The 23783-nt window shown below is 51.1% G+C and overlaps 9 protein-coding genes, 1 non-coding gene and 1 pseudogene across 10 annotated transcripts, besides 23 other annotated features; all 11 read right to left on the bottom strand.

Annotated features, from left to right (window-relative positions):
• Positions 1-652: part of a sequence feature (heterozygous, non-Esmeraldo-like haplotype) that runs on past the window's edge.
• Positions 232-2037, bottom strand: Tc00.1047053511903.230 (hypothetical protein, conserved; the record flags this gene model as incomplete). The annotated part of the gene is made up of 1 exon (XM_812844.1): positions 232-2037. The coding sequence occupies one exon, from the start codon at positions 2035-2037 to the stop codon at positions 232-234; it is 1806 nt and encodes a 601-aa protein (XP_817937.1).
• Positions 653-1364: a sequence feature (areas merged during assembly that could not be assigned to a particular haplotype. This can correspond to areas where the two haplotypes were merged or to regions with more than two copies in the genome that were merged during assembly.).
• Positions 1365-1484: a sequence feature (heterozygous, Esmeraldo-like haplotype).
• Positions 1485-1542: a sequence feature (areas merged during assembly that could not be assigned to a particular haplotype. This can correspond to areas where the two haplotypes were merged or to regions with more than two copies in the genome that were merged during assembly.).
• Positions 1543-12774: a sequence feature (heterozygous, non-Esmeraldo-like haplotype).
• Positions 2325-5093, bottom strand: Tc00.1047053511903.220 (hypothetical protein, conserved; the record flags this gene model as incomplete). The annotated part of the gene is made up of 1 exon (XM_812843.1): positions 2325-5093. One exon carries the CDS (start codon positions 5091-5093, stop codon positions 2325-2327), a length of 2769 nt encoding a protein of 922 aa, XP_817936.1.
• Positions 4316-4352: a microsatellite.
• Positions 5367-5401: a microsatellite.
• Positions 5546-7780, bottom strand: Tc00.1047053511903.200 (hypothetical protein, conserved; the record flags this gene model as incomplete). The annotated part of the gene is made up of 1 exon (XM_812842.1): positions 5546-7780. One exon carries the CDS (start codon positions 7778-7780, stop codon positions 5546-5548), a length of 2235 nt encoding a protein of 744 aa, XP_817935.1.
• Positions 8020-8050: a microsatellite.
• Positions 8884-8932: a sequence feature (T-rich).
• Positions 8955-8979: a microsatellite.
• Positions 9206-9233: a microsatellite.
• Tc00.1047053511903.190 (hypothetical protein, conserved) lies at positions 9322-10122 on the bottom strand (the record flags this gene model as incomplete). The annotated part of the gene is made up of 1 exon (XM_812841.1): positions 9322-10122. One exon carries the CDS (start codon positions 10120-10122, stop codon positions 9322-9324), a length of 801 nt encoding a protein of 266 aa, XP_817934.1.
• Positions 10122-10165: a sequence feature (A-rich).
• Positions 10238-10306: a sequence feature (T-rich).
• Tc00.1047053511903.180 (hypothetical protein, conserved) lies at positions 10610-11551 on the bottom strand (the record flags this gene model as incomplete). The annotated part of the gene is made up of 1 exon (XM_812840.1): positions 10610-11551. The coding sequence occupies one exon, from the start codon at positions 11549-11551 to the stop codon at positions 10610-10612; it is 942 nt and encodes a 313-aa protein (XP_817933.1).
• Positions 11663-11695: a microsatellite.
• Tc00.1047053511903.170 (hypothetical protein, conserved) lies at positions 11921-13495 on the bottom strand (the record flags this gene model as incomplete). Its single annotated transcript, XM_812839.1, has 1 exon — positions 11921-13495. The coding sequence occupies one exon, from the start codon at positions 13493-13495 to the stop codon at positions 11921-11923; it is 1575 nt and encodes a 524-aa protein (XP_817932.1).
• Positions 12775-12848: a sequence feature (haploid, non-Esmeraldo-like haplotype).
• Positions 12849-12953: a sequence feature (heterozygous, Esmeraldo-like haplotype).
• Positions 12954-13538: a sequence feature (areas merged during assembly that could not be assigned to a particular haplotype. This can correspond to areas where the two haplotypes were merged or to regions with more than two copies in the genome that were merged during assembly.).
• Positions 13539-23783: part of a sequence feature (heterozygous, non-Esmeraldo-like haplotype) that runs on past the window's edge.
• Positions 13634-13774: a sequence feature (T-rich).
• On the bottom strand, positions 13846-16569 carry Tc00.1047053511903.160 (phosphatidylinositol 3-kinase, putative; the record flags this gene model as incomplete). Its single annotated transcript, XM_812838.1, has 1 exon — positions 13846-16569. One exon carries the CDS (start codon positions 16567-16569, stop codon positions 13846-13848), a length of 2724 nt encoding a protein of 907 aa, XP_817931.1.
• Tc00.1047053511903.140 lies at positions 16947-20864 on the bottom strand (annotated as a pseudogene).
• Positions 20957-20980: a microsatellite.
• On the bottom strand, positions 21221-21484 carry Tc00.1047053511903.134 (hypothetical protein, conserved; the record flags this gene model as incomplete). Its single annotated transcript, XM_812851.1, has 1 exon — positions 21221-21484. The coding sequence occupies one exon, from the start codon at positions 21482-21484 to the stop codon at positions 21221-21223; it is 264 nt and encodes an 87-aa protein (XP_817944.1).
• Positions 21539-21646: a sequence feature (T-rich).
• Tc00.1047053511903.132 lies at positions 21728-21799 on the bottom strand. The gene has a single exon. It is a non-coding gene; the product is annotated as a tRNA-Gln (tRNA).
• Positions 21871-21893: a sequence feature (AT_rich).
• Positions 22381-22812, bottom strand: Tc00.1047053511903.130 (60S ribosomal protein L26, putative; the record flags this gene model as incomplete). The annotated part of the gene is made up of 1 exon (XM_812837.1): positions 22381-22812. The coding sequence occupies one exon, from the start codon at positions 22810-22812 to the stop codon at positions 22381-22383; it is 432 nt and encodes a 143-aa protein (XP_817930.1).
• Positions 23357-23376: a microsatellite.

The raw sequence follows: 23783 nt of genomic DNA, 5'->3' as shown, positions 1-23783 counted from the left end.
TCGTTTGATTGAAGGAAGGGAGAAGGAGAAGGACAAGACCAAACACACACAAGGAAAAAGATAAGAATATGATTTAAAAAACACACACACACACAGAAGTCGGGCGGTACTGAGGGAAAATGTGTTTATTTCTGGAGAGATTTTGCCTTTCCACTTTTACTTCTCTCTATTTCTCTGTTGATGCATTTTTTTTTCCACTTTTTTTTCTTTTTTTGTGTCGTGCTGTTTAATTTACATACGCCGCGTTCTTGACAGCAGCTCCTGTCGACTCACATACGTCACATCGTAACACTCCACCTGCCGCAGCCGATACCACTCCTCAAAGGCACATAAAACCTCCGAGAGATCCTGCCGACTGCGAACCCGCTCAAAGATTCGAACGATGTCAAAGGGATCGTCTACCTTCGTCGTTAACGGCCAACCCTCTGCGCACTGCCCCGGTGGCTGCGCCTTCTCCTTCCTCTCCAGCACAAATATGTTCGGGGTGTAAAGCGATGCAGCACGCCGCAGCGCAAGATCAGATAGAAACATCCGTATTTCCATGGGGAGCGCCTCAAACAACGGCCTGGTGACGGCGTAGCGAAGCGACGTGTAATTGTCCTGCAGCAATTCACGTAGTTCAAAGATGGCCTCTACGCACATGTTTGCGCCCCTCTTTGGGGTAACGGGCGACGAATCGGCAACGGCATCAGGCTCCTCCTCGTCCTCTTCGTCAGATCCCTCCATCCGCTCCGACTTCTGTGGTGGCTCCTCTTTTTTCGTTGCATACGCCTCGGCCCACCTCGTTGTCTGCTTCGCATGATTGTACCCAAAGTACTGCACCTGTGCCATGAGAACCGGCAGCACACGTTCTCTTCCCTCCAGCAGTCGGTTTATCACCTCGACACGCACGCGGCGCAGATGCTCCTCCACGTGACACATCGATGGCAAGTCTACCATGGACTTCTGAACAATACCCGCAACGATCCGGTTGTAGAGGGTGCGCATTTCAACCACCAACATTTTTTCTTGATAGGAAGGACACAATCCCAAACGGCTTGTCACAAGCGACTCGTGCTCCCCACGTGTTTCCCTCAGTTTATTCAAATACATCTCAAAAATAGGCCCGCGAGTCTCAATCAGTTCCTCGAGAAGAAATGGATTCGCGCGTAATCCACCAAGAAGGGCATCTACTGCTCGTATCGTTGCAACAACATCTAGTGGGTACACACGTCCGGTGCTCGTCGCCACAGAAGGTGGTACGGCAACGGCTGTCGCACGAATGCATGGAAGAATCGCTGCACCCAGATCGACTGCTAAAAGTGCCGCCACGCGGCCAACATACTGATAGCTCTCCAAATAATCCTCCATGTATGTGTTAAGGCTATCCACCAGATGCAATAGATTTGGATCCTCGCTGTAGAGCGAGTTTCCATCGCTGTCATGCGTCGCCAGGTAGAAGAGATCCTCTTCGTGACCCTTGCCCTGAAGTGAGTCAAGCACTGGCATTACTGCCCTTTTTTCGGCCTCCATCGCGGCCTCTTCCTCACGCTGCAGCTGTTCGTTCCGTTGCTTGACTGCCTGTAGCTTACGCGCCATCGTCGCTGGAAGATCATCGTAGTTGACATGAACGACCAACCTTGTACAGCGGCCCAATGCTGCCAGCAACCGCCGTCCCGACATCGCGAATACCTCGTTCCCTCCGCCGCGCAGGTCCACGCAACGAAGGCTCGGGTGCTCATCGGCGACGGCCACCAACGCCTCTACCGTCTTCGCCCCCGCCCCGCTATCCCGAAGATCAATGAAACGCACCCATCGCATGATCGCCACCGTGCGAACAATCGCCGCCGCCCCCGCATCGCCCAAATAATTCCCGCGGAAATCGAACTCCGTTGGGCACTCCTCCGATGTGTCGAGCACCCGGCACACCTCCAAGAAGTGGGAGTTCACGAGGCAGCCTTCCCGCTCGCATGCCAGGCAGTAGAGAGTGGATAACCCACGCATACTTGCGGCAGTTCGGAAAAGCAACACCAAAGACAAGCAACGACGCGGTGCCATTAACAACAGGGGAAAAGAGCAAAAAAAAAAAAAGTCATTGAAGTGGGGAGCTCGACCATACAGCAACACCAGAAACAAGATGGCCGCAATCACACAAAAAAAAAATCAGGGGAAGAAAACACGAGGAAAAAAACCCCCCAATACCCTTCTCCAACTACAAAACAAGACCACTTTTGCAGAAAATAAACGTTGGACCAATATAACACAAACAATGACGGTAAATATCAAGGCAGGGGGAAAAAAAAGAGAAGTAACATACTATCAGCAAATCTCTCCCAAAAGCGCGTTCAGCGATGCGGACGACGCTCTGCAAGCTTCGCTTGTCTCTCCAAAGCCCCCACCACACGCTGGTCGAGTGCTCGAATGACGTTCAGCACCTCAGAGGCAAAGCCACTCCCTGATTGAATTTCCTGCGTGTCGCTGCTGACATTTGCGTCTCGTAATAGGGACTGACGGATCGCCTCCTCAAGACTTAACGCTTCCTCTGTGTGATAAGCTGTGGGTTGCGGTGCCGGATATGCAGTTGAAGCGTTTTCCCCATCAGTCTCCTGTGCACTTCTTAATGCATCTGACAGTTCGCGTGCTGTTGGCTGCACGAGAGCATGCGAGCCCTCGCGGTTGTAAATCGTTGACCACTGCGTATTGCTAGCAGCCTGCGAGAGAATTGGCGGTGCTTCTCCCCATTCTGACCGAAGCGGAACTCGTGGTGGAAGGTGCAACAAAAGACGTGGCTTTTCAAGCGCATATTGTCCGCCGTCCTGCCTTGACACTCGCCGCAACGAACGCAACCCCGTCGCCAGCCGCCGCCACAGCGGTTCCTTCACATTGCGCAGCGGCCAAATCGCTGAGGGGACCGTCACAAATGCAAGCAAACTGTCCATGAAGCCGCGCAGCGCCTGGCCCTGCACGGTCACCTCACCCAAAGAATTCGTACTGGCCATGTTGTTTATGGCAGGAAGCCGCAAGTCCCGCTCAGCCACAAAAGTAACAGCATTCTTTTCCTCTCTCTTTGTTCCCGCTTCTTCCCTCAAAAATTCCTCCGCGGTATCGTCACTTCCCACCGGCGGGAGACGAATAAGCCCCCCAATCACCAAACAAGACGTTTCGGGAGGTAGACGAATGCGTGCAGTGCCCCGTTCCACCGACGGGATGACGCCACCACTGCACCATGGTGCCTTCCGAAATGCAATTAACCGTTGGGCGGCCAGCACTGCCACGACGGCCCTGCGGAAACGCAACACTGAACGAGGCCACGTCGATTCCCTACATAGATTCAAAGCACCAAACATGTGTTCATAGGCAAGAATGTAGCGGGTCAGGGCTCTGCGTTGCTGCGACATCTCTCGCATGTCTGCCATGGCACCGGACAGAACACGGAGGGTGAGAACAAGTGCCTCAAAAAGTGACAGCCTCCCGCCGCCGTCCCCAGGCGCAGTATTCATCAGTTTCATTTCAAGTCGCAGTGCGCCATTGGCGCGTTGCAGCTCATCTGCTCTTTTTCTTTCTTCCTGTAAGGCCTTGGCCTGTTCCGCTATCAGAGGCTCCAGTTCCTCTTCCATGTACCGCAGCAGCTCTCGGTACTTCACCCTGAAAGCATCATGCTCACGCTGCATTCCCGCTGGTGCACCATCGGCACTCACAGGACTACTATCCATAACAGCAGATGCAACCGCTCGCTTGAATCGTTCGCATTCATGACGAGCCTGTTCAAGTTGATTTTTCTGAATATTTGCCTCGCGCAGGTGTAAGTCCATCATGGCATCTATCTCCCCTTCTTTTTGTATCACATACGCCTTGTGCGTCCGATGACCCTCTTCGACAGCAGAACGCAGTTGCCGTAACTCTTCAGTCATATCATAGATACGCTGCTCGATTACACACCAGTCGTCCATACAGTGAAGAAGTGAGGCAGCTTTGCACCGTGTTTCTGTCACTTGAGCCGCCTCGTGCTCCCACGCCTGGCGCGTCTTCTGCAATGTTTCTGTCACCTGCGCCCTTTGCGCCTCACTCCTAAGCAGCCTTTCCCGTACGTCGTCTCCATCATTCCCCAAGTGATGCAGTTCGTCCTTCAGCGCCGCAATGTGGGACTCAAGAACACGGCGCTCATTTTGCGTGGTGCGTTTCTCCTCATGTTGCATTTGAAGTTGCCGTTCAAGATGCCGTAGCGCCTGGTAAATTGGGCCCAACAGGCGTTTTTTCCGCTTTGAAAGGGAATCATTTGGCGTCATCTTCTCAACATCTGATTTGTTTAGACCATCGCCAGCCACAGCGACCGCAACATCGTTATCGTCATCATCATCATCATCATCATCATCTCCTTTATGAATATTAACTCCGCGATCAATATCGTCATCATCTGCAAGAAGCAGCAACGGCTTTTGATCGAGATCCCAATTGAGTGATGAGGCGGAATAAATATCCGCGACACGTTCCAAGCGGCGCGCGACGCGTTGCACCTCTTTCCCGACGCGGCAAAGTGCATCCTCGCCAAGCCGCCGATGAAGTTCTTCAGCGCCCTCGCTAACTCCTACTTGTCGCTCTAACGCAGTTATCTGGGAAACCATGGCTTTCATCAGCACCTCCTGAGCTTCCCGTTCCTTCCTTTCGTTATCAAGCGCCTCTCGAAGCTTCTTGTTCTCTAATTCCTTGACACGCAGAGTTTCCTCCATAGCAGCCATGTTACGCCACACCTCGCTCACTTTTGACTCCAGATCGTCCCGTTCCGCTGTCACAGCACACAGTCTCAAGGAGACCTCGCCATATTCCTTCTTTTGTTTGTCAACCTGGTCCTTTGTGCGCCGCAGTCGCTCGGTCATATCGCTCAACTCGGCACCAAGACCCTGACGGGCACTCCTCTCCGCAAGCAGCTGGTGCTTCAGGCCCTCCAACTGGTCTTGCAGCTTCGTCTGCCGCGCCTTTAACCGCATGTTTTCTTCGAGGAGATCCGTAGCCCTCATCACCCGCTGATGCTCCTCCGACCCCTCAATCTCACCGGCCAAAGCAAGCTGCGACTTTCCATTCGGCGCGTTGCCAGCCGTCAGCCCCGCTTCCGACATTTATTCCCCTGTTTGCTCTGCGATTCTGTTTTCGTCTATGCTTGGGCGTTATAATTCTTTGTGCTGTTTCTTGACACCCCCTACGCGGCGCTCGACACACGCGGGGCACACCGCTCTCCTGCTTCCCCTTTTCCTTTCCCCTCTCCTGGCTGGGAGTCCCCACTCCGCGTGTATGGGGCAGCAACGGACTTCACCGAATAACAGCAAAAAGAGAGAAAGAAACAACAAAAAATATTTGGCAGAGTAAATCCACAGACCAACACAAACACATAAAACGACAACAACAACAACAACAACAACAACAACAAAAAAAAAAACGACGGCGGCAGGTGAATGAACAGTAATATTAAAAGGAGTAGGTAGGTGAGTGGGGAGAAAGCCACCGCTGCTGCCTGTGCGTGCAGGCGGTCTCCAAAAACACCTCGGTCTGTGATCGTTTTCCACACTTCCATCTACACCAATAAAGACGTTTCCGCCTTCCGTTTCTCCTTGCCTCGAACGGCGGCAAGCGATTCCAGCTCGTTTAAGAGCTTATGGGTCTTCCCCAGAGCATCGTTGGCTCCATAAAGGGCGTCCACCCCAAATCGATGCAACACCGCATCCCGAATGATGCCCTGCGAGTGAACAATGCCTTTCGACAACTCTTTCTGTTTTTGCAATAGCCTCTGTACACGTGTGGTAAGTTCTTCTTCCCGCTTCTCTAACGCATTCTGGCGGGCCAAGAAATCACCATGGGCGGCTTGCACTCCTTTGGCCAATTCAACATTGATACTGTCTTTGGCCTCATGTGGATAGCCGCACAACCAGCGCCTATAACTTTCCGCAGTAAGTTCCAAGAGCCGCTCCAAGCACTCACGCTCCGGGCTCTGCTTTTTTTTATTCTTCTTCTCATGGGTCGCAGTTGTGACTGTGTCAAACGTCAAATTATACTTTTCGCTTCTGGCATAAATCGCTGCCAGCAGTAGGTTGGCTATCTTTGCAATAACCGCCTTCAAACGTGGGCACGCATTTCCCTCCAAAGGAACGGCAGCGGTGGTTTCCGGAAAAATGAGAATGTCGTTGGCACCAACTGCGACGCTTTTCCCGTTAACATTATACGGGAGTCGAAGAACAACAGGCTCCGGCATGACGGCGCTTTGGCTGGCCACCGGCACCCGCAAACAGCCCTCTTGATCCTCCTCGCGGTACACCCAACCTGCGGCCTTGCGCGACCACGTTGGCCACACACACAGGTATGCGCTTTCATTGTAGCGGATAAGAGTTGCATTTCTGCATGAGTGCACGCCAACGAAGTGCGCTACGGATGGAAAACACGGCAGCGATAAAGAGGGCGAAAATGCGGCATCGAGGCGTATTGCGAAGTCCATCTGCCGCCGCATGAGATCGCGGCAAAGAAGATCCGGCTCACTGAACCATCCACCGCGGAGTACACCACTGCTGTAAATGACAAACACCACGTGACGACCCACATCTTCGTCCAGCAGCGTTGTGCCAATGGCAAGAGGATCCTCCGCGTATCCAACACCAGAGATGCCGCCACGCAGCAAGTAACGCACACACGGGGAAGAAGCGGTCTCGCGATGTTGCTGGTGTTCTTCACCTCCGCCTACAAGGGTTTCGACACAACCATCGAATTCCTTGACCAATGCCGTCGGCACGCCCCTTTCGTCAATTTTTATGGAAAAGACGTCCCCACCGCGGTTGAGCACCAACAGCATCACGGGGAGACTAAGTGACGGGGGAACAACGCACATTCCAATCAACGAGTTTCGATCTTTGTCCCCTTCCATCGCCAAAGCCGCATCTGCTGGCGTTTCTGTCACTGTCTCATTATCCGTAATGACGTCTTTCCCCCGAATATTATCCTCTTCTTTCCATTGCTCTCCCTTCTGTTCCTCCCCGTTGTTATCTTCAAAGGAGATTTTGCTTCCCTGGGCAGCAGATTCTGATGATGAAGATGAGGAATTACTTCGGGTCGCTGCTGGTGGTGATGCCTCGCGGTTCTTAATCAACGCCGCGGCTTTGTGCTCAACTGCCTTGGGAGTTGTTTTTGACATCTGCGACTCACGCTTGCGGCCGCGCAGATCCTCCAGTTGATCCGTTGGGGCGACGTTGTCGCCGTTGAAGATATAATACTTATAGTCCAGAACGACCTCACTGAGATGAACTTTCTGCTGGTCTTGAAAAACAACCCCCAAGACTGTGGTGCCGGCAAAAAGAAGGAGGAGCGTTCCTGTCGCCAAGAGGAGCATAAGACGCCTGGGGCTGGTTGGATGCCACGCCACGCCAGTCACAACAGCCGTTGTCTTAAACTCACAGACACGGGCGCTCAGCACATCGATCAGATAATGATTCAGCCGACCTGTGCTTATTAAAGCCACCAGCTTTCCGTCAGCGGAGGTATGAAAACTGCACCGCACCTCTTCTTGTGGGCTGTCCAACTGAGAATGCGGTGTCGCCGCGTCTCGTTCCTTCATCCTCGTGAACGGAGGTGCCTCCGATGACATTTCAGCATCCATAGAAGCGATGTCACTACGTGGATTAAAGCGCACCCGACGCGGCAACGGGTACAACGTGACGGGCTCCTCCACCAACTTTTTTGTCACAAGGAACATATTGTCTGTGTCGTCACGTATAACAGCCATAAAAGTGTCATTCCCCAAGTGCCCGGCACCATTGGAGCGCATCGTTGTTGTTTGATTCCTCCCTCTGCCCCGCCTTTTTTCCCTCTTTTATTCCCCTGTTCGTTCTTTTTTACTGTTTCTGCTGATATCGTTGGGTGTTAAATTGCCTTGAATATACACCGCTCCCACAGAAGCACACACGTACGCTTGGCTCCCCCTTTCTATTCCTCTTGTTTTCTATCATTGCAAGGCAACACGTTAAGGGCAACAACAAAACGACACCACAGACCAGGGGAGGAAGGAAAAAAAAAAAAAAAAAGGGAAAAACAAAAATCACCTCAAGCGTGAGCATCAACAACGTGCGTCGGGCAAATACAGCTGGTAGTGAGTGTGGTGGCCGCATGGCATTGGGAGCAGAGGCAGTACAAGAAAACAGGAGGAACCAAGAAGTGGGAAACCCGTCCCACATAAGCAGATAATTATAACATAAAACAAAACGAAAAAGGGGAAAAACAAAAACAAGAAAAGAGTCTTCCCACCAAAATAAATTTCTTTTCTCCCTTTTTGACGTCCTTCCTCACTCCTCCTTCTTTTTTCGTTTTGATTTTGTTATGTTGTTGTGCTTGTATGAACCATTCCCCCCCCCCCCCTCCCCTCTTTTATTTTTTATTTTTTCCTTCATTGACACTATAATACATGGGACACATGAAAAATGGGGGGTGTAGGGGGTGTGAGAGATGAAAAGCGAAGTCATCTTCGCCCAGCGAGGAAATATACACGCAGACACATACAAAATCTGGCAGATTCAACCATCGGCGTCTGTTTATACTTTTCATTTCATTTCTTCCCCCACTTCTCCTCCACTTCGGTCTATTTTCTTTTTTTTTTTTCTTTTTTAATTCTACACCACATTCTTTCTTCTCCTATAATTACATGTGAACACCCGTTTTTCTACGATTATTTCCCGTGTTTCACGTCCTCTGATTCTCAGACGCACAAGGACTTCCCGGCCGACTGCTGGGAGGAGGCATCATCACCCACCCATCCATCCCCTACGCGACATGCGCTCCACACAAACAGAGAGGGAGGGCACGGAGTGGGAACACAAAAACACACACACACAAAAAAAAAAAGTGCCACCCACACAACAGCCAGACTAAGGTGCCAAAAAAGAGAGAAAAAAAAGAAGAAAGGCACACACACAAAAAAAAAAAATTACACACAGACAGACAGGAAAAAACAAACAAACAAACAAAAAACAATGTGAGAAAGGGGAGGAAAAACATCAACAGTAGAAGATGTAAATCCACACATACACAAAAAGGATGGGTGGTGCAGAGCGAGAAAAAGACATCACCGTCATTCATGCTTCCTCGTATAAAAAGTAAACATCTCAAAATAAGCGTACCGGAAAGTTGCGATCGGCAGAAGCATGCAAAAACAAAAGCAACACATTACACTTCTCCAATCATCATCTCCACATCTTCATTTTCCTTTTTTTTTTTTTTTTTTTTTTGAACGTATAAGGGCATGTATCCTTCTTACTACGACCCCCTCCTCCTGCCTTCTTTCCCCACTTGGCTTCCAGTACGCCCACTCCTCTTCTACTCGACGATGTCACCCGAAGGGATTTCATACACAGAGAGCTTGAGATGACCGTCCACAGATGGCGCACGCGGCGGCACAAGCGCGGCCGGGCAAATATGACGCAGTGAGTGCGGTGGCACTTTGTACGAAACCGAATGCGTCGTCTCAAAGTCACGATTGTCGGGAAGCGTCGCCCGCTCAAGTGCTTGACGGTCCTTTGGTGCAAAAAACGGCTGCTTCGGTGGATAATCCGCCGTGTACGTTGCAATGGCGTCAAACGGTAGTGCCTGGCCAAGTGACTCGTCGCCGCGGAAGGATTTGGGTGGTTTCGGCATATCCCCGGAATCCAAACACTTCCGGATGGGCCCTTGCATTGCACCGTTTGTCGTCTCATAAAAACCCTTCATCTTGGGCAGGGGCTCCTGTTTGTAGCGCACCCTCTCATGGTCGGGCATGTGCCCCGGGAAGTCATTGCGGTGCGTTGTTGTGCCGATAAATGGCAGTGGATCACCAATCGCCGGGCGCGGCTTAAAAGACTCAGCGGGCCGCACTATTTTGCCTTCGAGCGGTTCCCATGCCTCCTGTTTTGTCGTCTTGAAGTGGCCTGGCACCGCCTTCCCTGGGAAGACGGCGGCACGTTCCCTGCGCAGTCCATCGCGCTCCGTGCTCTTCGGGACGTACTCGTCACGATATGTTGTCTCACCAAAGAAGGGAATTTTCACATCTGTACATCTATGTTTACCGCACTCGCAGATACGGCAGACACATGTGCGACCATCTCCGTAGTCAAGACTGGCAATTGAATGAAGCTGTGTCATTCTTTTCTTCCTTCTGCTTCTTTTTTTTTCTTTTTTTATTTTTCCGGTTATTTAGAACCTCGCTTGATTCTCCTCCTCCTTTAATATCTCCGTTCGTGTGCCTATGGACGTGTAGAAAAAGAAAGGAAAGAAAAAAAAAAAAGAAAAAAAAAAAAGGAGAAAACAGTTAAAAAACAAAAAAAAACCATTGGGGCCATCAGTGGCGCACGTCTCCCACACAACGTTGCGTTGTTTTGCTTCCCACAGCAAATAAGACATGCATATATATGTATACATTTCTTTTTTTTTTTTTTTCTTTTCCCCATGTGTGTGCTTGCTTACAGAATATGAATGGTGCCATTTTTCCAATGACTCCTCGTGCCGGATGCGGGTCTATCTACATCGATGAACACAGCCAACAAACACACATATACGCACACCCGCACCCGCACAGAGTGAAACAACAAAAAGGACGATCGTAGACATGGACATGTATGCATAAACTTCTTCACCTTCCTAGTCGTTGCTGCATACGAACCAACCGTACCGTCAGTTCTGACGCTTTCATGTTTTCAAACGGTGTGGGAGGTCTTGCGGCAGGTCGTGGCGGCGATAAAATGCCGCCATACCTCGAAAGATGATTCTGCACGTCTTCCTTCGTGCTGATCGTTTCCATGTGCTGGGTACCGAGCGCTCTGATGGGTTCGTTCGAAGAGGCATGAGAAAAAACTGAAGGTGGGCGCTTTGATTTGCGCGGCACGTCAACACCAACAGCCGGTAGTTGGAGGGCGTCAGCGGCAGCACTTTCCTCCTGGGCGCCAGTTCCATCCTTATTGAATTGACTTGTGTGGTGGCGCTCGATGGCATCGATGGTCTGCTTTGTTTCCCTTAAATTCTCCGGGTCACGCTTGGATGGGGCGAGGAAATAACTTTCCTCCTCCTTCTCTTCTGCTCTCTTGAGCATCCACGCAGTTCCACTGCTTATCCACGGTGGATGGGCATCAGCGGCAGGTGGAGGCGGCACAATGCGGTGGCGGTCAACTCCCGGCATGTACGCGGCACCAGCGCGGCCATGCGGCAGCGGCACGCCTCTTGCGGATGGATAAATCACGCGCCCATACGTGCCTCTGCTGTAGAGAGGGCCGCCATGCACAACGGGGGTCGAAAGCTCCTTCAGACGCCGCTGCTTTTCGGACCTGCGTCTCCTTTTGGACTCAAGCCGTCTCTCCGCTTCGCGTCTTGCCTCTTCTGCTTCCACCGCCGCCCGCTGTTGCTCCTCTTCTTCGCGTCGTTTTTTGGCTTCGCATTCCGCCTGTGCCGCCTTCTGCTGCTCCCGCCTGCGCAAAATAAACGCAACCCTCTGCGCGTCCTCCTTACGGATGGCCTCTTCGTTGTTAAGAAACTGGTGGGTAAAGAAAAACTCAAACCGTGGACCCCCGTAGCGAACCATTTCCGCACCTTTCCCACAGATATATAAAGCAGCTAAAACCAGAGGTAGCAATGAGGTGAAAAGGCAGGAAAAGAATGCGAGAAAACACCCCATTAAAGAGAATTAGGACACACATACACAAATACATATATATATATATATACAGAGAGAGAGAGAGAAAAAGGCACAAAAACAAAACTTCAACCCTCCAGTTCGTTTTCCCTCGATTATTCACCACATATCTCCACCCTCTTCTTCTTATTATTCCCCCCTCTTCCCCTTCTTCCGCAGCGCATCCGTTGATTCCTCACAACCCCTCCCCTTTTTTTTTTCTTTACTCCCCTCCTCCCCAAAAGACAAACAGAAAAACAATAGATAGATATCTGACTTCTAGGCCTGCTGGGTTCCATAGAAAGAAGCGAATAGCGTCTCCAGCAATTGACCTCCATCTGCGGTTGCTCGGGGTTGCGCCAAACCAATAACTTCTGTGGCAGTCACACCGGGTATCCATTTATTCGTGATGGTACAAAAGTAGTTGTAACTATCACCAACAAAAATACCATCAAAACAAACCCAACTTTTTCCTGCTGTCTTCGCCAGACGTTGTGGCCATTCGTATGGGACGGTGTAGCCGTTGTTCAACACGGCACTGCGCTCCTTGAAAATAGCATCCATTGATGCTTCCTCCTCATCTGAAGAGAGTGGCGGACCACCAGATGTTGTGAAGAGCAGCTTCTTTCTTTCCATCGGGAGATCCCACCATAGAGGCAACACTAACACATAGTCTACAACAAATGGCGGGGGTAGTTGCTTTTCATTCGCTATCATCATTTTACTTGCAGCTTGTTGCATGTCATTCACGAGCTTTGAGAAAAGCCGTTCACAGAGGTCTTCATCATAAGGCACATCAAGCGTCAATAGCAAAGGCTTCTTTTCCGGATTTACGACAGGTGAATTGTATGCGGCCTCAACATCAAACTTTAGCGCACTACCAAGGCTGCCAAAGTAACAATCTGTGTCAGGAAAGGCACTGCAAAAGTGATTAGGCACTTTTTCACCCTCAAGTGATGAGTCTTCATTGTTGTTGTAGGAACCAGTCTTTGGGGAACCCATGTACGCATTAATCGGGGAGGCACACAAATCCATGACATGATAGCCGGCGGCATGCAAATGTTGCTTTAGACTGATATCGGCACACAACTGCAGTGATCCCGTCGCCAGGCATCCTTCGTAGCGTAGCGCAATTGTTGCCGCTCGAAGCAGAAACCGGTTGCCGTAGTCCAGCCTGGGATATCGCTCACCATCTGTCTTCTCAGCAAAATGTTTGTAGCACATTTCCAGTTTCTTGTACGCCGCAAGTGGAATCGAAACAGGCGGGCAACCATGCCGCGCGTGTTTTGGCTGCCGGACGCTAATCTCTGCGATGGCGCCATGCACTCGACGCTGTGACCCCGTGCGGTTTCCCACCTCCGCCGCGTCAATGATGCGCAAAGATGGGGTGCAGTAAATGGAGGGACTTGCGGATTCCAATTCCTGCAGCACCTCCGCCGCCGCGTCCTCGCAGCGCTTCGAGAGATTAAAACTTGCAATTAACTGTTTAATTTTCGCAACGACTGTTGGGGTGCCGGACGACTCGCACTTGAGCGAAACATCGCGGATGAGCTGCTCGTCGTATGTGCCAGACGACAGCATGGCTCTTGTAGGGAAGAAGGAGACGGATGAGGCGGCATCTCTGTCGCCTCGCGTGTCGCGTGCCAACTGCGAAAGGACCCACTTCCCCAGTGCCTCCTGGCTGTGGCGCCATAACTTTTTCGGTTCAATGAAGCGGAGGTGCGGGGAGGCCTGCAGTGCCTCCAGAAAGTCGCGGCGAATGGCCGACCACCTCAAATACGTCAGCACCTCGCGGTGAAAACACAAACCGGGATGAGCGGCGTCCAAAGCGCCATCGACGCATTGTCGCTTCATTTATGCTGATTTTTTTGTGTTTTCTGTTTTTCCGCGTGAAAAGAAAATTCAGCACAAAAGGAATGGGTGAACGGGAGAAACATGGATGACAGCAGGGGAGTGCAAACCTCCGGGAACACGTGGAAATTCTCCTCCCGCAAAACAACAAATCAAGCAGAAATGGAAAAGAAAATAGGAGTAAAAAAAAAAATAATAAAAAAAAACGGCAGCAAAACAATGCGCAAAGGACAAATCTCCTCCAAAGGAAAAACAGCAGGAAAAAAAAAAAGAAAAGGAAAACACCGCCCAACAATTAATCCGTTCGGCACATCCTTTCTTTTTTTTTTTCTTGTTGGTTCAATGGGTCCTGCTTAGTGCCGTGTTGCCTGCGCTGCAACATGTATGACGTCCCAGAGATTTGTAAAGATGGATCCGACGCTGTCCGCGATGACGTTTTGAATGTACTGCGCCGCCTGGGAATTTGAGAGGTCCAGCCGCAGTTTCTCCTGCACTTTGAGCAAATTCACGCGTGGGTCCAACTTGCCATCGCCCGATATCTGTGGAATGGACGCATCCACCATGAGCAGCAGCATGCTCAGAATAAGCGGTGCGTGCTTCCGGATAATGTTGTACGAGCTGCAGCAGTACGACTTGAATTCCGCATAGCGTTCACTCTGGGGCCCACCCAGTGTCTCCACCATCTCCTTGTTGATCTTCATCGGCGGTGGGAAGGGTTTCGGGTCATTGCCGAGAATGTACCCAAAGTCAATATGCAACAGCCTTCCGTCGTGCGTCAAAAGAATGTTCTCTAAATGCCTGTCGCCAATTCCAAGGATAAAGGTGAGAACGCAGTAGCCAGCGCAACTCTTCGTAAAGCGACATATGGCAGCATCATACGCCTTGTTGGTCGGATTGTGTGAACGAATGTATCCCGCAATGTCCCGTTGTACACTCTGAAACGTGACGACATCAGGCACAATTTCCACAAGACCCTCCGTCGTCCCTGTCGCCATAACGCGGTAGGGCGTGAGGCAGAGATCAAGGCCATCCTTTCGCAACATGCCGTCAATGAGCTGCACGAGTTGCACGACCAACTGATCCTGCCGTACGTCGTCACCACTCTTGAATATAACACCCACATCCGGTGAAGGGAGAGCAAGTGGAACAAAACACGGGCCCGACGCCACTGCATTCTCCGGCGCAGCATGGGAAGCGGTTCTACACATACTGCTGTTGTTGCTGCACTCTGGCTGTACAAGGAAAGGAACTTTCATTGGCATCTTGGCGCTCTTAAACATGTGAAACCCGTTGGATGTAATGTTCTCCACTACAAAACATGGATGCGTGGGAAGTGTCACGGGGGTTGCGCCGTCTGCGGCCTTGTTGCCACGGGGCTCTGACGGAGAAGAGAAAAGTTCATGTATGCCACATTTCTTCGAGTCGATCAGGGAGGTGGCGAACTCCATTCGCTTCAAGCGATCACGCGGGTCTCTCAAAATTGTTCGGTACAAATTACGCAGCACCCCCGTTAGTTTTTCCTGCCGACGAATACGCTGCAAAAAGTTTGGTTTCACCTCTTCCAGCTTGCCTACAAGACGTTGAAGAAAGACGGTGTATCGTTCCCTCTCGTCTCCGCGACGGCTTTCCGTCTCGGCAGACTTCTCCAGCAACGTCTCCACGTACACATACCAAAAGAGTGTCGAGCAGAGTTCCCAGCAGCCCAATGCACGACGCAAGAGAAATTGCTCAAGTTCCTCCCTCACGTCATACCGGACGCCCTGCACAAGCTGCAGCAGGAAGCGAAGGATGTGCTCATCCGACTTTCGGTCCATTAAACTAATGGCATACCTCCGCACGTGCACCACCTCACGAAAATAAAAGGAAAGGCACACTAATGCCTGTGAAAAACTTATAGGCTTCCATTGCTGCATCACTTTGAGGGCTTCCTGCTGTTCTGCCTCGTTTTTCCAATTCACGCAGCGCATAAAGAGCAAAAAGTATGCGGGATCACGGGCAAGAAAGAAGCGAAACCGCCAAAGAAGCATTTCATCGTCAACCTTGAGTCCTTCTAAGTGAATCAAAGGCTTACGCATAATTTCTTGCAGCTGACGACGCTCCAAGAGGCCTGGGTGAACGTCTGCATCAGCGTCTGAGATCAAAAACAGAGATTTAGACAAGGCATGCGCCTTCGCTTCACAGAGGTTTTCGTCACCTATACATATATCAAGGTACGGCCGCGTTGGCGTTGCCGCAAGAGGGGTGGTCGGCAACGTTGTGGGAACCATGTTCAGCGGCACAGAGAGTAGGAAGACCGGGACGCGACTGCGCACTTGCGGAAACAGCAATGAGAGCGTTGGTGATGCATTCCCTGCGGCAATCCGTGTGCTGCCCTCATACTCCTGCACTTCCCGCATCTCCGCAAGACGCCGCTCGACAATTTTGTCCATCCACGGCACCGGCTGCAGAAGACCATCGTGAAGATCCCGCGCGAGCAGCTCCCACCGCGGCGTTTCCTTTTTTTTTGGACCTGCAGAGCCTTCAGCGTGAATTTTGTAACGCCGTGGTCCTGCCTTGAGCCTTCCACTTGCTGTAAAGGGATGAAACGTTGTGCAGCCTACAAGACCGTGACGGGAGTAGACACAGCACCGAACCACTGCGTCGAGCGGCATATCACGGACGGAAATGGGGAATATGACCCACTCGTCAAATATGCAGGCGTCACCGCGTGTATGTGAGGATTGCAGCATTGGTGTGACCGGCTGCTCCATGTGCAGCATCTGCAATGTCACGAAAAGTGTTTCCACCCCACCGCAGCCATTCTGCTTTTGTGTTTCACCGATGGGATCCATATCCATGTTTATCTTCCCATTCTCTTCTTCTAATGTTTCTCTTCCTCTTCCTCCCTTTTCCTCGTCCTCGTAATTGTACGCATCGCGCCGCATGCACCATCCGCCAATCGCGCGGAGGTAAATCATGAAGTAATCCGTGATGTCATTTGCAGCAATGAACTCGCTGCTCGGCAACACCCAGTGAAACGTGTCGTAGTGTTTCTGCTCCTGTAAGGCCTGAACGACGTTGCCTTCGTTGGTGGCCATCCGACCCGGCCCTCTAAAATAAACAACAAGAAAAACAACAAGGAAATAAAATTAGCGGCAGCCAAAATCCAAAAAATGAGGAGGACGAGGGAGGAAGACAGCGGCCTCAAACACCCTTCTTTTTCGTTGGTTATTTCTTATCGTTGTGTTTCTGTGTCTGCAAGTCTTCTCACCCTTCTCTTAAAAATTGAAAAGTTCTAAACCAATTCGTTTTAACTTTCCTCTTCCCTTTCCCTCCGTCCACGCAATCCATTCTATTGCATTTCCTTTTTGCGTGCATGTGTGTGTATGTGTTTTTCCCCACGTTCAACAACCACGGTGGGAGCGGGGAACACACATGTACACATCGACACGTGCGGGAGCCGTTGTTTTTCTCCTGTTAGTACCCTGCCTCCTGCACGAGGTAAAGGTATGAGCCCGCCACCATCCGGTCCTTCTTCTTCTGCTGCCGCTGCACCTCGTCACCCTCGTCAAGCTTGGAGGGAGGGGATATGTTCAACATGCAGTACAACGCGTCACGCGCACCACGGACTTTCGCCACCTCGTTGGCGTCCCACTGCGTCGCTGAAAGGTGCTGCATCGCCTTGGCACATCCATCCGACGCCTCGGCGGAAGTGAAGACAAGCAGGGCTGTATACATGTCGGTGGCCATCTTTGCCCGCACTTTGGGGTAGCGGCTCGCGATCATCACAAGGCTGAGGCCCCACGCCGCCTCACGAGCCTCGGGCACGGTGCTACGACAGAGATCCCCGAGCACACCAACGAGTGGTAAAAGGACGTGAATACTGGTGGCATAGTGCTTCAATTCATTTCGAAGAATCTCCACCACGTCCATGTGACACGACTCGTCAAAGACCCCAAGAGTCATGAGCCGGTTAATCGTGACGCACAAGGGCACCACGACTCGCTCGTTGTGTGCATACTTCGCTGCAACCTCAATTAACGCGTGCGAAAGAAACACTCGATTTTCCAATGAGACCCGAAAGCCGTGCAAAAATGCATTCACCGCGGGTTGCATGATATGCAGAGAGAGCGACCCGGCGGATACCGCAAGGCCCTCTACCACACATGGTGCGAACAAATCCGTTTGCAACAGGGGGCACGCCAACGTCATGAAGGTAACCTGTGGTAAGGACCATTCGGCCCGTCTTGTTTTCGCTGAGGACATTGCATAGTACCGAGATGGCAGATGCCTTCTCTTCGTCGGCTATGTCGTCGAGAAAGGGAGCAAGCCTTGACAAACTGAGTACTGCCCGCCCACGGAGTCGATCTAACTTCTCCATGGATTGTTTTAGAAGCCCCTGCGCCGCACGAAGCGTCAGCAGCGGGCTACAAAGGCCACACTGCATTCCATACTGCACAACCACCGGCAGGGCATCAATGGCCTCAAGACGCACAAAGGAACCAACGTCACCGCGACGGTCCGCAGCGTAGTCGTCCAAGGCATTGAGGATACATTGCACAACGCATTCATACAACTCGGAGGTTAACTGCAAACTCCCCGGAGGAATACGGAGTAGGATTTTTCTCAACGAACGCACGGCGTTACGGCGCGACTCCGCGTCCTGCAATTCCTTCCGCTTTTCTGGCCTGGTGCCCTTCATTGCAGCATGAAGAAGCATCAAAAAGTACGCCCTCCTCCCTTCCTCCCTTTCCTCTTCCTCTGTCGTTGTTGATGATGGCACAGCACAAATAACGCTCCACGGCAGTGCGCCCATAGCGAGAAGGTTCCCACGGCGTTCCATCGGGTTGCGTTCCTCCCCACTGCCGTCCAACATCCTCTCCAACACCTTTTGGTGAAAGGGGGCAATAAACTCTGTGTAATACGTCGCCGCAAAAGATTCGTACGCGTCAACTGCATCAAACTGCAACCACTCAAGAATTTGTTTCCATGTATCTTCAAAAAATTCCTGTAGTTTACCCAACGTTTTGGCACGGGCAACAGCACCCCCCACTTTCTGCACCTCAATGGTCTCCGGCAGATTCAAGCGGCGATGGGCAAGAGCAGCGAGTAGGCGGCAACAGGCCTGCCGGACGTACTCACCACCGCGTGAGCGGAACAAACGCGCGGCATCCACGCGGGGCGTAAGAGACGCAAACTGGGAGAGAACGTTTTTCGGCCACACAGAGGCGTCAAGCGCCTCTATCATTTCCGCTAAGCCGAGGATGGCACCGTGACGTGTGGCGACCGAGTTCTCGGTCACACGACGTAAAAGCTCCGGCACAATTTCACAAACGGCCGTGTTCACCTCTGACGTGGCCAGAAGGCCCAAGGCACGTGCGGCACAGCAACGCACACGTCGATCCCAGTGCATTATTTTGTTCGCTACAAGTTCCTCCAGCATGCGCTCCCTGTAGGACTCGTTCTCTGCCACCAATGGGGCAACGTGCAAATACGCGTTCTGCAGTGATGCAAGAGAGAAGAAATCCATCGTCGTGACAAGGCGAATACCATCAGGAAAATTTCCAAGCCGTCCAACACATTCCTGGAAGGCCGCCGCCGCCGCTCGCCGGACGTGAACTTCTCTGTCAAATAGAGAAGTAACAACGAGGCTGGTGCTGAGTTTATGCACGTGCCCCTCAATGTCTGATGCATCATACGCGCGAGCGATGGACCAGCAAGCATAACACGCGGCGTCACGTACATGCGAGCCGACGCTATATGTTCCCTTAATCAAATCAAACGCAAGTCCCTGAGTGATCCGTGGGAGCATTGTAGGAAGGTGCTGCGGGTGTAAGATGCTCCTTCGACACAACTCCGCCACAGCAAGCAACCCACCATGCCAACTGCTGTCAGAATGTTCATTCGTGAACACATCCAATACGGCAACAATCACGTCTTCTGCCATTACTCGCGGTAGCCGTTCACATATGCGGCCAATGCCCTTCGCTGCACTCCAACGCACAACCGTGTCCTTGTGGCTCAGATTCACAAGCATCAGTCCAATGGCCTCCTCTAATCCTTCGCCATTCTCAACCGCACATTCATCATTCTCATTTTCGACATCCGTTTCCCCGTTATTATTGCTATTATTATTATTGTGGTTGCCATTGTCAACGGTCCGATGGGCCCCAATTGAGGAAGTCACACCCGCAGCAACGTCTAAAGGCGTAGAGACAGCCAAATTTTTGTCGAGAGAAGTCACATGCCTTTGGTACTTCCACGGGGCAGAACGGCCCCTCAACAAGACGAGTGCCAGCCGCTGTTCCACCTTTACGGCTGCTTTGCACACCAACGCATCACTACTGCGGGATTCCAGCACACCAGCGACGATTGGAATAAGCCCCGGAGCGTAGGGCGCCAATTCACGGCGTTGCCCACATTTTAGCGTCTTTGCAAGGGCCAGAAGCACACCGTGTAACGGGAAACTGCTCTTGGAGATGTCTGTAATCGCTTCTCTGGCGTACGCAAAGAAACGCCTACGATGCGCCTCTCCGTCCGGCCTTGTAAGGAGCCGAGCAACAAGAAGAGCCGCCCCCTCACGACACTTGGAAGTGTCACTCAAAAACGCCATTGCCGTCTCAAGTACGGCGTCGGAGAGGGATCCGCCACGATCTGTGGAGTCAATGATACTGAGTGAAAACGGTACAAGTACGAGGTTTGAGAGCCATAGAAGCAGACAATAGCGGACTTCCCATTCACGGCGGTATTTGGCACTACGCTGCCACAAACGCAGGGCATAAAACACATCTTCATAGAGTTTCACATCGTTGGAGAAATATGACGTACAACACTTTTCACCCGCGGTTTTCACAATGACATAAATGGCACGGCTAACGTGGTGAATCGCCGTCTTCGCTGCATCCACATCGTACTCATCATAGTTTGCACCCAGCGTGTAATCAGGTTCCTCCTGCGCCGACACCGCATTATCACCTTCTGGTCTCTCAATTCCATCTTCCATGCGCCATATATCCGTGGCAGCAGGGAGAAGGTCTTGCAGCGTCGCCACAAGTGGCCCAAGCAGCACCTCCAAGTACCCGTGCAGCAGATGCGGGGACTCCTGATAGCGGGCGATGATACGATCAAGACGATATAACGCTGCCGCCACACCATTTGGATCTTCAGCGACAGTAGGAAGAGTGGCGTCACGGTCGTCCTGCAGCTGCAAGGCCTCCTGCAAACGCACAAGAAGTGACACACACTCATCTTCCTCCTCAAAGAATGCGGGCCCCCAATCATCATCGTTTTCGCCCTCCGCCCCCTCCGCGGGTGAAGTACCATCAACATCGTCTGCCTCAGGCAACATCGCGGCGGTGGCGACCGGGTCCATTTCTTCATGTTCTTGTTTCATCCTGACAATGCCAGCGTGTGGATGTGAGGGAATAATCCTCGCGTGACCCACTCAAGCCCTTTTTGTGCGCTTCACAGAGAAGAGAGAAAAGGAACAAAAACAAAAACAAAAAAAAAGGATGGCTTCAGGGCAAATAACAACAATAATAAAAAAAAAGGAAAAGTAAATAACATCCTCATCGCTCCTCCTCTCTTTTCCCTTTTCTTTTCTTTTTGCTACTGGATAAACACAACAACAAGAATAAAAAATAACAAAAGACTTTCCCCCACGCATACACACAAAGAAAAAAAAAATAATGGAAGAAGTAACGTGTGACGAGAGGCCGTGCAATATAATCCATCCACAAATAATTATTTCTATTCCACTTTAGTGGTGAGGGAAAAGCCGTGAATCAGTGGGATTTCACCCTTAAGCGCCTCGTTCACCAAGCGATGCTGTTGCACCAACGGTTTACCACGAAATGCATGCGACACCACTGTGATGTTGAAGAAACTCCCACATCCTCCACTGGCGTCGACTACCTTGACGTCCTGCAACGGCTGAAGTATATCGCTGGCTCTGATCTTTGCCTCAATGTCAGCCGCCCTGATGGTCTTCCACAGTCGACTAGCACGCAGCATCTTTTGCTCCAGAAATGACTGCAGCACGCACCGTTCATGTGAAGGCCGGTCAGGAACAAAAAAACAAGGAAAGTAAAGGGAGAAATTATAACAACGATGAGGCAGACAATAGTAATAATAAAAAACGAAAAAAAAACAACAACAAAAAAATACGTAAAAATATCAACCTCCAACACCTGGCCGCGCCAAATTGACATAATCCACGGAGATCTACAAGTCACGCCAATAAATAAGAGAAAAAGTTGCTCCCACCTGGACTCGAACCAGGGTTATCGGATTCAGAGTCCGAGGTGATAACCGCTACACTATGGGAGCCACGGCATTGGATCACCGTGTCAACCGCATTTCTTCCACCGTTGCCTCACGAGAATTTACCTTTTGCCTCCATATATATTTATATATATATTTTCTCACTCTCTCCGAGGGGTTCCGATGGCCTGTGGGACCAGAGCCTTCTGCGGCCTGAAAACAATCCGCTGCCGCAGCATTCCATTTTCACCAAGCGTGAATGGAAGAAGCTTACATCAACCATTTGTCCATTCCATTAGCACGTGATATTCCCACGTAAGATATGTCCGCAACGCAATTCATTCTCTCTGCCTCTGCAAACAGCAGCGACAGGGGCAGCAGTACCTTTCGTTGGCAATTAAAGAGAAAGAAGAAGAAACAAACAAACAAACAAAAGAGAGGAGATCATCACACAACTTCATTGCCGCACCGTCTGACAGAAGGCAAACTGCCCTAAAAGTGACACAGGGATGCTTCCCCTCACTGAAGACAAAATTAAATGGGTTTGAACAAAGTGAAAAATAATCAAAAAAAAACTCAGTAAAAGAACAACAAAGAAGTTATGCCTCATTGCCCCCCCAAATTTTCTCCCTCTTCCGTGTTACTCTCTAGTCCATCTGCTGCATGGCCTTCTCGGCGGCGGTCACCTTGCCCTTTCCCTTGTCGCTCTTTGTGCTGCGGTCCTTGCGCTCAAGGATGGCCTTGCGGTTGTGGTTGAGCTTCAGCTTCGTGATTTCCACATTGGAGGGATGCACCCCAACGGGGACGGTGGTGCCGTTCGCCTTCTCACGGTTCACCTTGTCGATGTGAATCACCCAACGGAGGCGGTAGCACGCCGTGACCTTGCCCTCACGGCCCTTGTACGCGCCACGCTTCACGCGCACTTCATCGTCCTTACGGACGGGCATAGCACGCACGTTGTACTTTGCGCGGAGCTCCTTCGAGAGAGGGGCACTCATGAGGATGCGGCGCACATGACTCGGCGCCTGAAAGTGGGCGCGGCGGGCCTTGCGACGGCTTCCACACTTGATGCTGGCCATGCGGAAGCCTTTGAGACTGCGGGTGGCAGTAGAGAGAAAAAAGAAAAAAGAAAAAGAGGGGGCGGAATAAAAGCAGGAGCACGAGAGAATAAAAGAAAGGCATAATAATGACAAAATGACACGGAAACAAAGCAAAGCCAAGAAAAGAGCAAAGACCGTTATGCAAGCTTCGGCATCTGACCAATGGTTCTTATTCCCCTAAAAATAGCACGCCAAAGACCCGCCCGTCCACCCACCCGCGTTCACATCCCAAAGAAAACGCTCGTCTACAAACACACACACACACAAAAAGAGAAACCCAGCAACCCCACACAATGCCGACCGAATCATCCGCCCTAGTTTCCCCCCCACACAAAAAAACATACCCATATACCCATATAATCTCGTCAGCAACTCCCACCGAGAAATGTGAAACACAACGACTCCTCAAGAGAATTTGTTTGAAAAGGGCCAAAATAGAGAAATGGGAAAAGAAAACAGGACAATAAATCACAATATGCGTCTGACTGAGAAATTTTCCTCCTATTCCTACAAAAAGACACGGAACAACAACAACAACAACAAAAGAAGATCAAAATTCATTTTGATGGGCTCAACATTTCCCACTTCAGAAGGGGTTGAGTCCACATGCATACATCAACGGTGGGCAGTTTGGGTCACAAAGCAATCCATGATAGCCGGGCTCGCCGTAACCCCGCAAAGCAGCAGGTTTTTCCCGGGGTCCCACAACCGTCGGACTTTCCTCTGCGTGGAGAGTAGTCGTCGTCGGGGGCTGAGCGAGATGGACGAGACAACTACTCCTCGCCATCCTCCAACGCGGTGTCTTTGGTAACCAATCCAATCATCAAATTGTAAACAAACAGGTTGGATCGATGAATACCCCTGCCCTTTTATTTGGTCCTGTATAGATGCACGTGCTATTCACACGCCTCAAATTAAAATAAAAACATTACTTTTCTCTTGTTGTTTTT

This window comes from Trypanosoma cruzi, genomic scaffold (genome assembly GCF_000209065.1).
Source record: "Trypanosoma cruzi strain CL Brener 1047053517187 genomic scaffold, whole genome shotgun sequence".
NCBI classification, from domain to species: Eukaryota; Euglenozoa; class Kinetoplastea; order Trypanosomatida; family Trypanosomatidae; genus Trypanosoma; species Trypanosoma cruzi.
The sequence above is the reverse complement of the archived record's forward strand: the minus strand, read 5'-3'. Positions and strand labels throughout refer to the sequence as shown.